Source organism: Propithecus coquereli, unplaced genomic scaffold (genome assembly GCF_000956105.1).
Source record: "Propithecus coquereli isolate 6110/MARCELLA unplaced genomic scaffold, Pcoq_1.0 Scaffold110, whole genome shotgun sequence".
Taxonomy (NCBI): domain Eukaryota; kingdom Metazoa; phylum Chordata; class Mammalia; order Primates; family Indriidae; genus Propithecus; species Propithecus coquereli.
This window is the reverse complement of record NW_012134970.1, coordinates 5734194-5749778: the sequence shown is the minus strand read 5'-3', so window position 1 is coordinate 5749778 and position 15585 is coordinate 5734194. Positions and strand designations below refer to the sequence as shown.

Here is a 15585-nt window from a genome sequence, read left to right as displayed (position 1 = left end):
TGCTTCTGAGTTAGCGGAGTCACTCCACTGAAGTCCTGTGTGGATTGTTGGAAACTCTACTGAGTAGGTACTGTGTAAAGGCCAGTAACATCCCAAGAGGATAAACGCAGTGTGAGTAATCTCATCCTGGCCTTTTATTCTGTGTACCTTGATGTTCTCTATTTAGCAAATCTCATTCTTCTTTTCTATGTACCAGGTCAATCATCACAGTAATGGGGCAGTCATGTATTTTGTAATACAGCATTCCCCAATATGTTATATCTGTGGGTGTGCGTGTGTAGAAAACATTTCACTTGATTTAAGCATAGAGATCAGAGAGGAGAAAGAAGGGGCAGGGGCAGTGATAATCAGGTTCCTTTTATGATATTTTGGCAAGCCCAAAGAGAGACCTGCCATTGGCTTCCTTGTGCCACCAGACAAAGTATTAAGTATTCTCTTGCCAGGTTCAGCCTCTGTAGCCCCTCTTTTTGGCAAATTATAGCGAGCCTTGAAGTTTAGGAGGGAACAGGTAGAAGAGGTAAAATACCTGTAATTCCTGATTTCTCTCTTTACTTTTACATTTGTATGTTTCATACTACAGTCCTGAGGTGTCTTTGCATCTCCTTTTTTTGATACCTTTATCTGTCTCCCCAAAGTGTGATAAGCCCTTTCACATACTTCTGCTAGCTGTGCTTCTCCTGGTGAGCTCAGAGATGCTAGGGATGTGTAAGTACTTATCTTAGAACTAGAAAGCAGCTTCTAGTGGTCCATAGACATTAGTCACATGGTATTTGATAGTTCCAATTCTATTGGAGTTCCTTGAATCATAAATATAATATTCAGACAGCATTTACTGATCACTGTGGTTTGCTGGTGTTCTACTCATTGCTGTAGATACCAAGGGGAATGGTCTCACCATTCAGTGAGCTCAGGGTGTATTGGGGATGGTGGCAGGAGGTCAACAATGACAACAGGTGCGGTGAGGGAAGGAAGCACAGGAGCACCCAAGAGGGCCAACAGACCAGGGATGCCCCTGGGACACCAGACTGCAGCACTGGATAGGGATGTTGAAGAAGGTTATCCCAGGGAAGGTAGCACCTGAGCCAAGTCCTGAAGCATAGGAAGGTGGTGCCATTTGAATGTGGGGTGATGGGGTGCATGGTGGTATGTGTTCCAGGTAGGCTTAAAGGCTTGGTCCCTTTATGAACAATCAATTCCTAGAATTTATGCCTTCTCTGTAGTTGGTCATTAGGGCTTTCCCAAAGAAGGTGCCTGAAAGAAAAAAATACATTGCAGCCACGATGAAGAAGCACTTAGCAGAAAAGATGAGCATGAAATGAGGTTTTATATAAAGCAAAATCTTAAATGAATGCTCAGTTGCCTCGGATGAATGAAATGTTGACATTAAAAGCAAACATCATTCTGTTGTGAAAGAGAGAGCTGCTTGTTTGGGATTAAGTTCATTGTGATAACATGAATCTTATTGTTTTGATAGCAAGGGGATTTATTACCATTTAACCAGAGTTGTTTATTACTGCAGAATTTAGGCCCAGGATTTCATTCAGACATTGAAAGAATTAAAGAGAGATCACTATGACGCAAGTGATAGAAAGGACTTGGGTCCTAAGTCACTTAAAAAGAAAATGGTGTATTACCCTACATCTTGCCTGTAAGTGCTGAAGGGGAAAAAGAGAAAAACTAGGGAAGCAAGTGCAGGAAAGGGATTTGGGTATTTACCAAGGTTGTGACAAAGTTAACAAATAAGGGCATATTGAAACCAGGAGCCCTCAGGACTAGTCAAAGCATTTTTAATGCTGCACTTTCTATCCATTCCTCTGTCTTTTCTGATATCTCCTCATGAGGAAGGAAAGAAAGAAGCAGAATGATAAGGATCCCAGCACCTCAGTAACCCTGGTTATTTGCACACAGATTCAACTCCTCCTAGTTTATTGCACTTTCAGAACATTTCACATGATTTCTACAATGATCAGCTAAGGAGCAGAAGGCAACTGAAGAGAAAACTACACCACAAAGAATTTAAGAGACCAAATGACTGTTAAATGGCAGAGCTAAGACCAAAAATCTGGTCTTTGCATTCCTGATATGGTGTTCTTTGCTGCCACACTATACTGCATCTCTTTATTAGGATTTATTTTTAAATGCTGGAAACTCAGCACTTGTTCCTCCTTTGTGAATCACTAAAATACACAGCTTCCATAGCACACTGTAACGCTCAGCCTAGCATGGTTAGAAGAGCGTGCTAACGTGGGAGCTAGTCATATTTTGGCTTCATAGCTAACCTATTGTTGAATATTGAAATTGTGACATTTTTAATCTTTTTGCATCTCATTTTCTCATTTCTCATTTCTGTGTTGTCTTGGAACTAAATGTGGATGGAATCATCTAGCTCTGTTGGTCTAACTGCAAGAATATACTTGGTACCAGTTTCCTAGACAAGCCATATGGTTTGCCCCCAAATATGTGCTGTGTTTTCATTAGTTTTTGGGGTCTCAGGAATTGTGTTCAGGCCATTTTCTTCACAATTCTATGTCAGATTTTATATAGGAACTTAATTCCCTGGTGGATTATAGAAGTGTTAAATATGGGTTGTATAAATAATACCAGCTAACATTTATTGAGCACTTGCTAAGTGCCAGAACCTTGCATTTCATTTAAGCCTTGTTGTAACCCCATGAGGTAGAGCATGGATGGGGAAGCATGGGCATGTAGGCCTTGTACAGACAGTATGGGGGCAGGGTGGGTTTTACATGCAGGTCCTTTGGTTATAGCCTGCACACTTAGCCACTGTGCTGTGCTGTTCATGCAGAGAAAATGGTCTATAAAAGGTCTCTATTGGTAAGGCGCACTTAATTCTGTCAGTTGAAATTCATGATTCCCCTTAAAACGGAGTTAGTCGTTCATTAAAATCCAAGTGCCTGCTTTCACACCAGATGCAGATCTTGCTTAAATAATGAGAACAAAGTTAAGGGCTCCCTGCAGAAAATGTTCTTCAGAGGCCTACAGATTGTTCGCTTTGTTTGAAGTCAGGCCTGGAATTCATTATGACATGGCTTATTTGAGTTACATTAAATGTAAGGAGACCTGACAACTGTAGAAGTTTGAATATTCATCATTAATTTCACCTACTTAATTTAGCTTCTGTGGCATGTGCAAATTTTGCAATCTTAAAAGGAAAATAGATGCTAGAACTGAAGTGAAAATGAGGCTTTATTTCTACAGCTATAAATTGTCTAATACGTTAAGATCCAGAAACATATAATGCATTTTTAAAGGTGTTATGTCTATCCATTTCTTATGTATTTAGCACCAGTTTTGACTGAATTAAGGTAATAGAGCTTGTCTTGTTTTGAAATACATCCAAGATTCTCAATAGACTTCCCTTTCTCTTCCCATTTATTCATTCATACATGTATTTATTCAAAAATGATTGAATACCTTTTATGCTTTGCACTGGTTTAAGTACACAAAAACCTTTTAGTTACAGTGCGTTCCTGAGTTAACAAGTTATCACACAGAATAAAATCTTGTTCATTGAATCCAGTTATCTGGAATTCATTGCCTCTGACCATATACTTGGTCTGACACCAGATTTGGGAGAGATATATACTAGACCAATCAGGTATATGTTTAAACAGGTAAAACATTGAGGTGGCTAAAGATGATGGTGATATCATAGGTGGTGCATTTAGATCCAAAAGGAAGCAATAGAAGCATTTTGTCATTTTTAAGAGAACATCTAGAATATGCTAGTTTAGCCATCAACCTCAAGGGAAATATTCATTTAGGCTTCTGGTGCTTGATACTTAAAAAAGAGCTTAGTCATAATCAGAAGAAAATGATCTGAAGGTCAGCTCCTCGGAGCCCATGTTTCATCTGGTTCCACAGATGTGCCTCAGAGGCCACTTCTGTATTGCAGGTGGGAGGTGGACGGGAGGGCGGGGCTGGACAGAGGGAGTTAATGGATGAAAACCTGGTTTTCGCTCTTATTCCGTCTTTTATGCTTGAGGAAAGGTGACTAAAAGCAACTGAAAAAATACGTTTGGAGGCCAGGTCAAACATTTTAACTAACAAGCAAACTGAGGTTCAGACAAACTCCAGTGAGAGCAAATAGCTGTGTAAGAAATTGAGTAGAATCATACCATGATAAGAAATCAGTAGATAATGTCTAAAATTGATCAATTAAGAAATAAATAGCATGGTAAACATAATATTTAAAAATCAGGATGTAAGAACAAAATGTGTAGAAGTATAGAAGAAAATGCTAAGAGAAAAAAATACCTTGAAATGGATTCCTGTTGAGAGCAAGTCTAGGGATGAGGAAGAGGGGCCAGCGCTGCTGTTTTCTGTGTGTGTATTACTTTTACTTTTTTTAACAAATAAAACGTTTTTTTAAAAAGAAGACTTAGGCATTTGTGATCTGTGTATGCTTTATGTCCTGGACAGATAGCTGCCCACATTTTTCAAGGAGACCATTATCTGGAAGAGAAAAATAAGCAGGATATTAGAAGTGAAATTTCACACCAGATGATACAAGGACTGAGGCTTGAGAGGTCAAATGAGTGGCAGGGTGTTTCCCAACCAAATCATTTACGCCTTTGGCTATTCATTTGGCATTCTCCCTAAATTATTTCAGGGACAGATGCTGCCTCCAGAAAGACAGTAAAAAGCATGATTGTGCAAAGATTTTTAAACAGCTTGTACTTAGGAGACAATTTCCTCTGATAGTTCCTGTTTGTCCTATACTTACACCAATTCTAAATAAGAATTACTCCCTGACTACTCTTTTTGATGTTTCTTTTTTGAAACAGGGAAATGCACATAAAATCATGGAGAAATGCACATTACCACTGACTGGAAAGCAATGTGTCAACCGCATTATTACTGAAAAGGTAATATTCTTCTAATATCCACCACCACCTTTTTTTTATTTATAAGCATTCTTAGCAATTTTTGTTACCTTCTGAAAGTGTATTGTATCGGTAGTCATAGGATTAATTTAGTCCGTGGGTAGTATATATAAGAAAATTCATCGATTTAATGTTTTTAAATGTAGAATTCATGTGCAACTCTCTGGAAAAACATACACACAAAATTGAGCTACAGTCTTTGGTATCTTTGACAGTGTGATATAATCAGAGAAAACATTTTCGGCCCTTATATTTTGACTAAAGATATCAAGCTGGATGATATATGCAAAGTTAAGAATATATTTATCATTCCTGCCTTCTTTTCTTTTCTAAATCACAAGTATAAATTGTTGGATTACATTTTAAGAAATTCAGTCAAAATTGGGTTTTAATCATTTGGGAGCAAATTGCAGTATAGGCCCCACAGTGAGCCAGATGTATTCTGTGTCTTCGTGGTTTTTGCCCTCTTTTGTTAATATGAAGTGGGGCATCAGAACACACCAGCCATTTTAAGGGCCTCTCTAGATTTTTCTCCTTAGATGAAAAATGTTGGCCAATGATACAAACGAAAGCTGTTCAGATCCGAGAGAAGCATCAGCTGCCTGTGGTCAGTCACCTTTCTGACCGAGATTTAAACCTAGGATATTGGAATGACATGATTCTCGTAAGTCAGCTGGGAAGATAGTTCTATCTTGATTCGGTGTCGTGATGAAGCCACAAAACAGAATTATCCGTGTGAGGGTTCCCGCCCCTCCTTCAATGCTGTTCCTTTTGCCAAGAGCTGTAGCAGTCCTGTCTTGGCAAGAATCTGTCTCACTAACCTTCGTTGGGCTGTAGCAAGCAGCACCCTAAAGCAGGCCTTTGAAGTAGGTTAGGAGGTTCATAGTAGTTCCCAGAAACCAGATTTTAAGGCTTTATCCTAAATGGTGCCTTTCCCCAGAACTGTTTATGTGGAATGCCATAAAGGTGACTTATAGAGAAGAACAGGTGGATAAAAGGGCAGAGTATTTTATCTCACCATTCATTTTCTGAGTCTTTACCATTTCTTGAATCCCTTCCAAACTATGGACAGGGCCTGTTGAGAGGAATCTGTTACTTTGAAAATAAAGACAAAGTGGTCCTTTATCCTGTTTTCTTTAATAAAGTGGGAGTCTTTTATCCTGTTTTCTTTAATAAAGTGGGAGTCCTTCTAAGGATAATTCTAGCAGCCTTCTTCGCCCTTCTTCCCTTTTTCCCACAAGCCCTTCTGCCTACTCCCTGACTCCAGGTGTGTCCTGCCTTGTTCTTACCAGTTCAGTGCTTCTCGCTGCAGTGCCTCCCACTTGTGTCTCTGCCTCCCCCCGCTACCTGTCCTTTAAGCCTAATGCAGTTTGCCTCTTTGCTGTGAAGAGGTCTCGCGCCGTCTCAGCACACAGCGATTCATCCTCAGAGTGGCCGACTGTTCATTTGGGCAAACATCATCCAAAGTTTTCTTGTGACATACCTTACATTGTTATTTAACTTTATTGCCATTTAAAAAACTTTGATACCTTTTCTTTCTACCACATTGTTTAATTCATTTAAGCATTTTTTGAGCACATTCTCTGAGCAAGCTGTTCCCAGCAGTGGGTTACAGAAAGGAGGAAGACGCAGTCTCTGTCCCCAAGGATCACACTTATGAGGGGTTAGATGTCAGGCGTCCAGCAGTGCCAGCAGTTAGAGTAATACACATAGTAAAGGCATGAAAGAGATATGTGGCAGGTGCTAAATTAGGGACATAGATGAAAGTTGTCTGACAGCCTGAGCAGAGATACCAAGGAAACCTTTTAGTTTGTATCAAATACAAGCTTTGAACGTGTTTTGCAAGGCATTTCACAGTATGTACCCTTTCTCCTCCAGTCTCTCTTTCTTTCTGCCTTAACTTTCTTCCCACTTCAGCTGTACTAAAATGCTGTAGATTATGTTGCATTATCCCCTGGCTATGTTCTTCTGAGACCTTGCACATCCTGTATCTCTCCCTGCAGCATTCTTCCCACCCCTTCCATCTGGCTAATTCCTGCTCATCTTTGATGTCTTAGCTATATATTTCTTTCTCCTGCAGGTTTTCCCTGTCTCTCCCCAGATCTTCTGGGTGCTTCCATCAATCCTTGTACTTATCCTAACTTAGCACTGACCACTGTATTGAGATAACCTCTAAACTCTGCCTGTCTCACTTGCCACTGCTTATCTAACATTTAGCATGTTGCCTGACCCACACTCAGTGAATACTTATACTTTTCTTGTTAAGAAAACTGATAGATTGAACAATGAGTCTTGAAAGATAAGTAGGAATTTTATAAGTTAGAAGAAAACCAAAGAGGACCTTCCAGGCACAAGGAAGAAGACATGCAGAATCATGAAGGTGTTAAGAAAACATGGCCTGCTCAAGGACCTGTAAGTGAAACCAGCTGGAGTGAGGGCATGGCCACATTTTGCGGACTAAGGTAGAAACAGCAGTGAAGCACCAGATCATGGGAGGATGTAGAAGCTTTAAGAAATGTGGATCTTATCAGGAAGGCAGTGAGAACCATTCATTGATTTTTAGTAGCCAGGGAAACAATCAGAATTGCATTAGAAAAAACACTGTAGCTTCTATGTAGAGTGGGAGAAAGGAGATAAGGAAGAGTCTAGTTAGAAGGATCCATCAGTGATCTAGGCAAGAAATGTCAAGATCCTAAATCATGGGACAGAAAGAGAGATTTGAAGTAGATTTAGGAGATGGACCCAACCTAATTTGATGATGAATCAGACATGGTTGGTAAGACAGAGGTGATTCCTAAGTGCTCTGAGAGGATGGTTGATCTGCTGTATCCTTAATGAAGCCCAGAACCGGAGGAGATGGAGTGCGGGGATCCATGGGAGCCATGAAAAGATAGGTTCAGTTTGCACATTCTCAATTTAATGTTCTTGAGAATATCCAATCAGAGATTTCGGTAAACAGTTGGAAATTTGAATCTAGAGCTCACAAGAAAAGTCAGTAGGAGTCATTAGCATAGGGCGATAATTGGAGCCTTAACTGTAGACAACATTGTATAGCAAGAATGAGTAGAGAGAAAGGCAGCGAAGTCTGGAACTTTGGGTACCTCGAGGAAGAGCATGTTGCATGTTTATCACTGTGCTCTATACATAGTAGATGCTCAGTAAATACATGTTGAATGAGTGAGTGAGAATGTAGTGTCATTAGGGCAGTGAATGTATCCAGGCCTACCACTAGCAGGTATGGGACTAGAATCCTATAATCAGTTCCAGGGAAAATTCCATTAGGTTGCCCTTTGAAAGAGACTTTGGAAGATGCTACGACTCTGATTTCCTTGATTTGAGCTGCTAGAATGAGGCTATGAAAGATGTCTTCCTCACCAGCTATGGTGGGCTATGATTGTTTTATCCATAATGTAGCCATTTATAATAGTGATGAAGTAATTATCTTATTTATCAGTAAGACAAAGTAGTTTCAATATTATTTTTGATAATTGAACAATTTATTGGAGCTTTTAGGTTTTAGTTGCCATTTTTATCAAGTTTTTGTTTACACCTTACTGCACTAAATGGAAACCTTCCTAAATATTTTGAAAGTAAGTTTCCTTCTTTTTTTAATAATAGATGCTTGGCTTTCTGATGTATGATCTTGGGAGCTAAATAAGGTTTGATGAAAGTGTTAATAAAAGTTTTTTAGAAGCAATAAGTCAATTTGCTGTAAATTATATCTCCCTGATTACTGAAGCCTTTATTCCTGATACCACAGTTATCCTGTCCCTAAATCATTTCTGTGCCTTTTCTTAGTAACATAATCCAGAGGCTTTTTCGTTCCATTTTTATAAATTTATAGTTCATAATGCAGGAGAAAGTAAATCAGTATAAATAGTGCTTAAGAAACATTTTCTGCAAAGAAAAAAGTATCCATTTTTAAAAAAATGTCATTTGGGAATGAAGCAAACTCACGGAATATATAGACATTCCTAAATTATGATTTTTTTTAAATCTGGGAACACACATTTCTACTAAAAAAATTTTGTGTAACATAAAAATGTACAAACAAAAGGGAAGTTTGCTGAAATGTTTTCTCTGAAGTGTAAACCCCTCTTTTCTAGTAATATCAACCAGGTTATCTGTGAATTCATCAAACAAACCAAGAATGCAAGTATCACTGGTCCCAGTCATGTTTTGTTCCTGGGGGAAAATATCAGTCAACTGGAGACCATAGTCATTTTAGGGCTCTGATCTGGATTCACACACCAGTGAGATGTTAAGCTACTGCGGAGTAAGAATGTGCTTGTACAATGTTACTGCTGTGATCCAGGAATGGTGCTCCGATTATGTTTTCTTATTACATTTTCCTAAATCACAATCTTGGGTAGTAGATTTTCATGATATACATCTACAAATGCAAGGATAGGTTCACCAAAGTTGTGTAGCTGTTGTGCAGCAGAATGGAATTCTTGTTCAGCTCAGAAACCAGGGTTCTTTCCTCTACCTGTTACTGTGTGATAATATTAGCCACTTAGCAGGACGGTATTTAAAAATGACAATTCAGGGTTTTGACTTCCAAGATAGATGAAAATAAAGATGCTAAGCCTGCAAATAATAGTTGAATTTAGGTTAAATCCAGAGGAGAGAGAACATCTGGGAAGTGTAACATTTAAGTCTGAGAAAGCAGAAACTAACCATGAGAGCTCAAAGAGAGAAAGTGTCCAGTGTGCTGGAGGAAACCTGTAGATCAAGAGGGTTAAAGTCCAAGGGAAGCAGTTTTGGTTTTTAAGTTTAGAGTTTCCCATCAATAAACAATCTTCCTCGAGACAAGTGAGCCTCTTGCCACTGCAAATATATAAGCAGAGCCATCTGAGAAGAATGTTTTGAATAATTCTTGGGTGGAAGGTTATATTGAATGACTTTGTAGGTCCCTTCCACACAAGTTGTCGTATTTCTAAGTGTGAAAGCGCGTGTTCTAAATCAGATACAACAGGTTGATTCTACCAGCTGAGGTCAAGCTATACAATTGGCACTGCCATCACCTGTGCTTACAGACCAGGATGTTTTAATGTAAGGCTTCCGGTGAGGCTGACCTTCTCCTGTTTGCCCTAAACATCAGCATCTTCATTTGCTTTGCACATCAGAGGGATATTCTCATGTTCTCCTCTCAAGACCTATGCGTTTTTACAGAACTTAAAGAGGAAGTTGTAACAGTTCCCTGGGTATCTTTCAGGGCCAGGATAGCTTTTTTTGGTTTTGATTTGGTTTTTTTATAATTACTCTTAGGCACTTCAAAGCACTGCCTTTTGTTTCTTGTAATTCTTTGCCCGGCAGCATTTATCAACTTTTTCCAGTCATCCCTGTGCTTTCACCATCCAAATATCATCTTCCTCCCTCCCTCTTTTTCTTCATTCCTTTCCTTCAAATCATTATTAATCACCTAATGGACATTTAACTAAAAGTTTTAGGCGCTTAACAAAAGGAAGGTAGTTTTAAAACACTGGTTACGATGGCAACAAATGCCATCCATGGTCAACACTCATTTATTTTCCGGCAACAACACTGTTCCACAGCTAATTGCTGATTGGGGAGCTGGCATGTATTCTCACCAAAACGTGATAGTTGACATTTTTTCAGTGCTGATTTTCAGAGTCTTTTGTCCTGGATTTTGTCTCTTTTAAGAATTTAAGAGGTTATTTATGTTATGTGCCATAATATAAGTATTGTGATAGAAATTGTCACTGTTATTTTCTTAACTCTGACAGGCTGTGTTTGATGTGGACAAGAAGAAAGGGCTGACTCTGATTGAGCTCTGGGAAGGCCTAACAGTGGAAGACATACAGAAGAGTACCGGGTGTGATTTTGCAGTAAGTGTTTCTGTGAGCAAATCCAGCCACTTGTCCTCTATCACGGGCTTGCTTAATGTGTGTTTATAGGGCATGAACCATTCATTTGTGATCATTTTCGGAGTTGACCTTTGCAGTAAACAAGAGTGGAAGGAAGGGTTCCTCCAGATGGGAGCAGGTGGGAGCAGAGCTGTGCTCTGACTCACAGGCCATGATCTGGCTCAGGACGTAGAAGCAGGAGGGGGAGGGACCACCAGGAGCTGCCAGAAACAGAAGGTCGAGCCTGAGCTCTAAGCTGCTGTATGTGCAGTCTTTTGCAACCCTGTTCTTTGGTTATGTGTCTTCTGTGGTTAAACTTGATTAAGTGAAAAATGTGAGCCACATATGGAGAAATGATACTTCCTTATTTTTAAACCCATCTATGACTTATGACTTTCTCTTTGATTAATTTCTACACCTTATTATTCCATCCATTGACAATATTAAAATGTTGGCTTCTGACACCACCAGATTTATAATCACAAAATAGATGTATCCTGATTCAAAGATACATTTGCTGCATAAAACACTGACTTACAAAACAGATGAATACATCATTTAAGAACCCCCTGAATCCGTTTTTAAAACAAAGAGAATAAGACTGAAATATAACTGATTTCCCTTTAATATAAGTGCTTGCTCATAAATCACCAATCACCTACCTAATGGGGATTGGCAGAGTGGTTCAGTCCATTTGAAGTTAATCAAAAGTAAAGGTGAAATGTCTCTGAAGAAATGAAGAAAAGGGATTTGATTCTCAGATACCTTTTTAAGAATCAGTCTACTAATTAAAATGAAATATATTTATAATGAGAAGAAAATATGTTAATGTTGCAGCTACCCATCTTGGAGAAACTACTTTAACAAAAAAGTTACTTGGTAAGGTATGCATATATTTCATATGTCTTCCTCATGTACTATGTGCTTGGCTTGTAACAGTGCATAACAAATTTCTTTAAAAACAATTTTTGTTGCATAATTCATTATTCACATAATAACTGTTCCCAGTACTCTACCAAGGTCTTTGCCTATTAACCTTTTCTGAATTTCCCCTTTGAAAAAAGAAGCCTCCTAGTAATACCTTACATGAAAAACACATCTTTAATTAGCTTTTCAATAACCTCAGCAGGGAAGTAAAGGAATTTGTTTATACCTTAACTATTTAGGATTTTTTACTCTAATGATAAAAGCAAACAATTCTTAATCAGCTGTTCTTTATTTTTTTTTTTTCCTATGGGGAAGAGTTAACCTCCTCATCAGGTAACATTTTTGAGATCCACAGAATGTTCAATTTTCTGCTGCAAAAGAGAATGTACAAAGGAAGACCCTCATTGTTATGTAGGTTTTTTTAAAATTCATATGGGTAAATCAGTGATAAAAAAATGGGCTTTTACTGTTTCTTACCCAAAAAAGGTGCTAGTTCCCATGTTATGATACATTGAAAAATATCTCTGTGGTCCCTCTTGTGTATCAGTACAATACCCTCTTTCCACAGTGGCATGTAGTCTTATTTTCTCTAAATTAGGCTGTTGAGATGAAATGTTAATTCATATATCAGTGTTGTCTGGACAATGAAAAGGTGTGGTACCAGCTAAACCATCCAGACCGAGAATTAGCTTTGGAAGATCTAATGATCAATGGCATCTCTTTAGACCCTGACAGAGGAAATCACATGTAGCGGGTTGTTTTTCTGTAATCAGGGACTAGAGTCATCTGATTAATAAAATGTTCTACTTAGTAGATGGGTTATCAATAAGGATACATTTAATAATAAGAGTACATTGAGGATAGCATTTCTTTTTTAGTTAATTCAGAAGATCTTCCATGTTATAATTCAGAAAACATTTCATGTGGTTATCACTGCATAGGTAGCATTGTACTCTGTATGTGACTGTATACCAGTTACTCAATATTTTTATTTGAGAAAAGGCCCTATAACTTAGCCTTCAATGTATAACTACCATGAAATGTTCTAGAAGGAAATGATTAACCAGGTTGTTAAACATCCTTATAAAGAAAAAATGGTAAGCACCTAATACAAAGCAATTTTAAAATGTGTGGGTAAAAGTCCTATATACCTAAGGATACGAGCAAGTGAATGGGTAAAAGATATAGAATGTGGATATCAGCTGACTGAGAAAATACTGAGAATTCCAAGAAAAAGACTAAATATGACAGCATCAGATAATGTGTAGCTTCATGGTATTAAAAAAGAATGATTATAATAAAGTATTTGGGCACTTTAAAAAAAAAATGCTAAGACTCCTGTATATCATAATACAATTTGTCATAACAACAGAAAATATGGAAGGAAAATATGTCCTTTAAATATCACATGAAACAACTTCTTAAAAAAATCTATAATGACCATCACAATTATACTTATGATTTTTTGGCAATTGAAAGGAGGAGTTTCCTTCTTAATTGGTAGGACAATATCTTAAGGGTCATATATGTCTGGAACTCCAAAGGAGGCTGTGGAAGTTTTGTCATAGAAATGCAAATATTGACTGTATTTCTGGAACCTTCAGCATGCTCCTATGATAAAATACTGGTCAGGAACAGTTTACAGCTAGTGAACCCAACACATAATGGACAGAGATCTTGTTCCATATGGTCACCCTCCCTCAAAAGGTAATTGCGGTGCAGAAAGGAACCTTTCTCTGTGTTTCGTAGGGATTGAGTTCTGAATCCACTGAGAGATAAAGGAGCTGGGCAGGTAGAGGTAAGAGTATCACCACTGCTATAAAGGCGAGGGTGGAGGATGTGGCTTAGGTGTACAGCCACACAGGCTTTCTAGGTATGAACCCCAGAAGTGGGGAGTCTTTGGCTCCCAGTTGTAGGCAGTAAGCCACAGGTCTCCTACACGGGGGGAGCCTTTAATGCTGAGCTTCTAACACGTGGCTGAGAGCAAAGCCTGTAATTCCTACATGAAGGCTGACCCCAATGGAGAAGAGGAGTCAGGCTGCATTCCACATGCTCCAGTTCCTCTGCCCAAGTCTTCGTTCAGTTAAGTCACTAGGGGATATGCTAGAGGCCAGGGTATAACACTGACCGGTGTCCTTTCACAGAAGGGAATATGAAAAGTAGAGAATAAATGTCCCACCCAGTGCTGTTGGTTGGTGGAGCCATGTGCACATGTTCATGCTGTACAAATGCTTAATTATGCTGTTCAATAAAGCTTTTCTTTATTTAAAAAATTGTGGTAAAAGACACATAGCATAAAATTTGCCATCTTAACCATGTTTAAGTGTACAGTTGAATAGTATTAAGTGTATTCATATTACTGTGCAACAGATCTCTAAAACTTTTTCATCTTTCAGCATTCTCACTCAGTCACCCAAGCAATAGTGCAGCTGTGTCATCATAGCCTTCTGCAACCTCAAACTCCTGGGCTCAGGCAATTCTCCTGACTCAGCTTCCAAAATAGCTGGGACTACAGGCATGTGCCATCATGCCGGTTGATTTTTCTATTTTTTGTAGAGACAGGATCTTGCTCTTGTTCATGGGGGTCTCGAACTCCTGGCCTCAAGCAATTCCTGCTTTGGCCTCCCGACGTGCTAGGATTACAGGCATGAGCCACCATGCCGGGCCTGGCAACCACTTTTTTACTTTCTGCTTCTATGAGTTTGATTACTTTAGATACTTCCTCTGAGTGGAATCATACATTATTTGCCCTTTTGTGACTGGCCTTGAGGTTCCTCCATGTTGTAGTATGTAACAGGATTTCTTCCTTTCTTAAGGCTGCATAATATTTCATTGTATGTATACACCACACTGTCTTTATCCATTCGTCTGTTGGTGGTGGCCATTTGGGTTGCTTTCACTTGTTGACTATAGTGAATAATGCTGCAAAGAACATGGGTGTACAAGTATCTCTTTGAGATTCTGCTTTGAAATTTTGTGGATATATACCCAGAAGTGGATTGTTAGATCATACAATCATTCTGTTTTTCATATTTTGAGAAACCTTCATACTGCTTTCCACAGTGGCTGCGCCATTTAGTATTTCCACCAACAGTGCACAAGGATTCCACTTTCACCACATCCTCACCAGCACTTGCTTTCTGTTTAATAGTGGTCATCCTAAGGGATATGAGTTGTGAGTGATTATGGTTTTGATTTGCATTTTTCTTGCAATTAGTGATGTTGTCAAAACAAGTTCCTTACATATTCTGGATTTTTAACCCCATATCAGATAATATGATTTGCAAATATTTTCTCCCATTCCATAGGCTGCCTTTTTACTTTGTCCATTGTTTCCATTGACACACATAAGTTTTTATAATAGTTTAGTACAATCCTCTGTCTTTGTTTTATGCTACTAGGGCCCAACATTTTCACAACTAAGGAGTCCTTTGGCTTATTTTTCTGTCACTGCCCTCACATTTTCAAACAAGTCTGTCTCCCAAATATTTATCAAGTAAGAATTAATTTTCAAAGAGTCAAAATGATATTGCATGTTTTCTCAGATGAGAAACTGTGACAAGCTAATGAAAATGTCAAACTCCTTTATTTTTGGCTATACTTATATCATTCACTGTGCCAGTTATTTGATGGGCCAATGTAGAAAGAAAGGGAAAGAAAAGGTGACATCCTACCCTTTAAATTCCATTATTCCTAAAATATCTTTTTCCAGTGAGTAGTGAATGCAATTGGTTATTCATTTCTTTCTTTTCTGATGAATGCTTAAGCTATGTAAAATAGATGGGTTTTTTTTTCTTTTTCTTTTCTTACCATATATGTCTATGAACCTTTTTTGAAACAATTTTTTTTCTGTTTTTATTTTTTTCTAGTCAGAGAACATA

At 38.4% G+C, this 15585-nt stretch overlaps 1 protein-coding gene across 1 annotated transcript in view; it reads left to right on the top strand.

Annotated features, from left to right (window-relative positions):
• The window catches only part of OXCT1 (3-oxoacid CoA transferase 1), a 143876-nt gene that overhangs the window by 125702 nt on the left and 2589 nt on the right, over positions 1–15585 (top strand). The window contains exons 14-15 of the mRNA XM_012649601.1: positions 4809–4889; positions 10658–10759. Of these exons, the coding sequence (XP_012505055.1) occupies positions 4809–4889; positions 10658–10759 (183 nt within the window). The remainder of the gene's footprint in view (positions 1–4808; positions 4890–10657; positions 10760–15585) is intronic.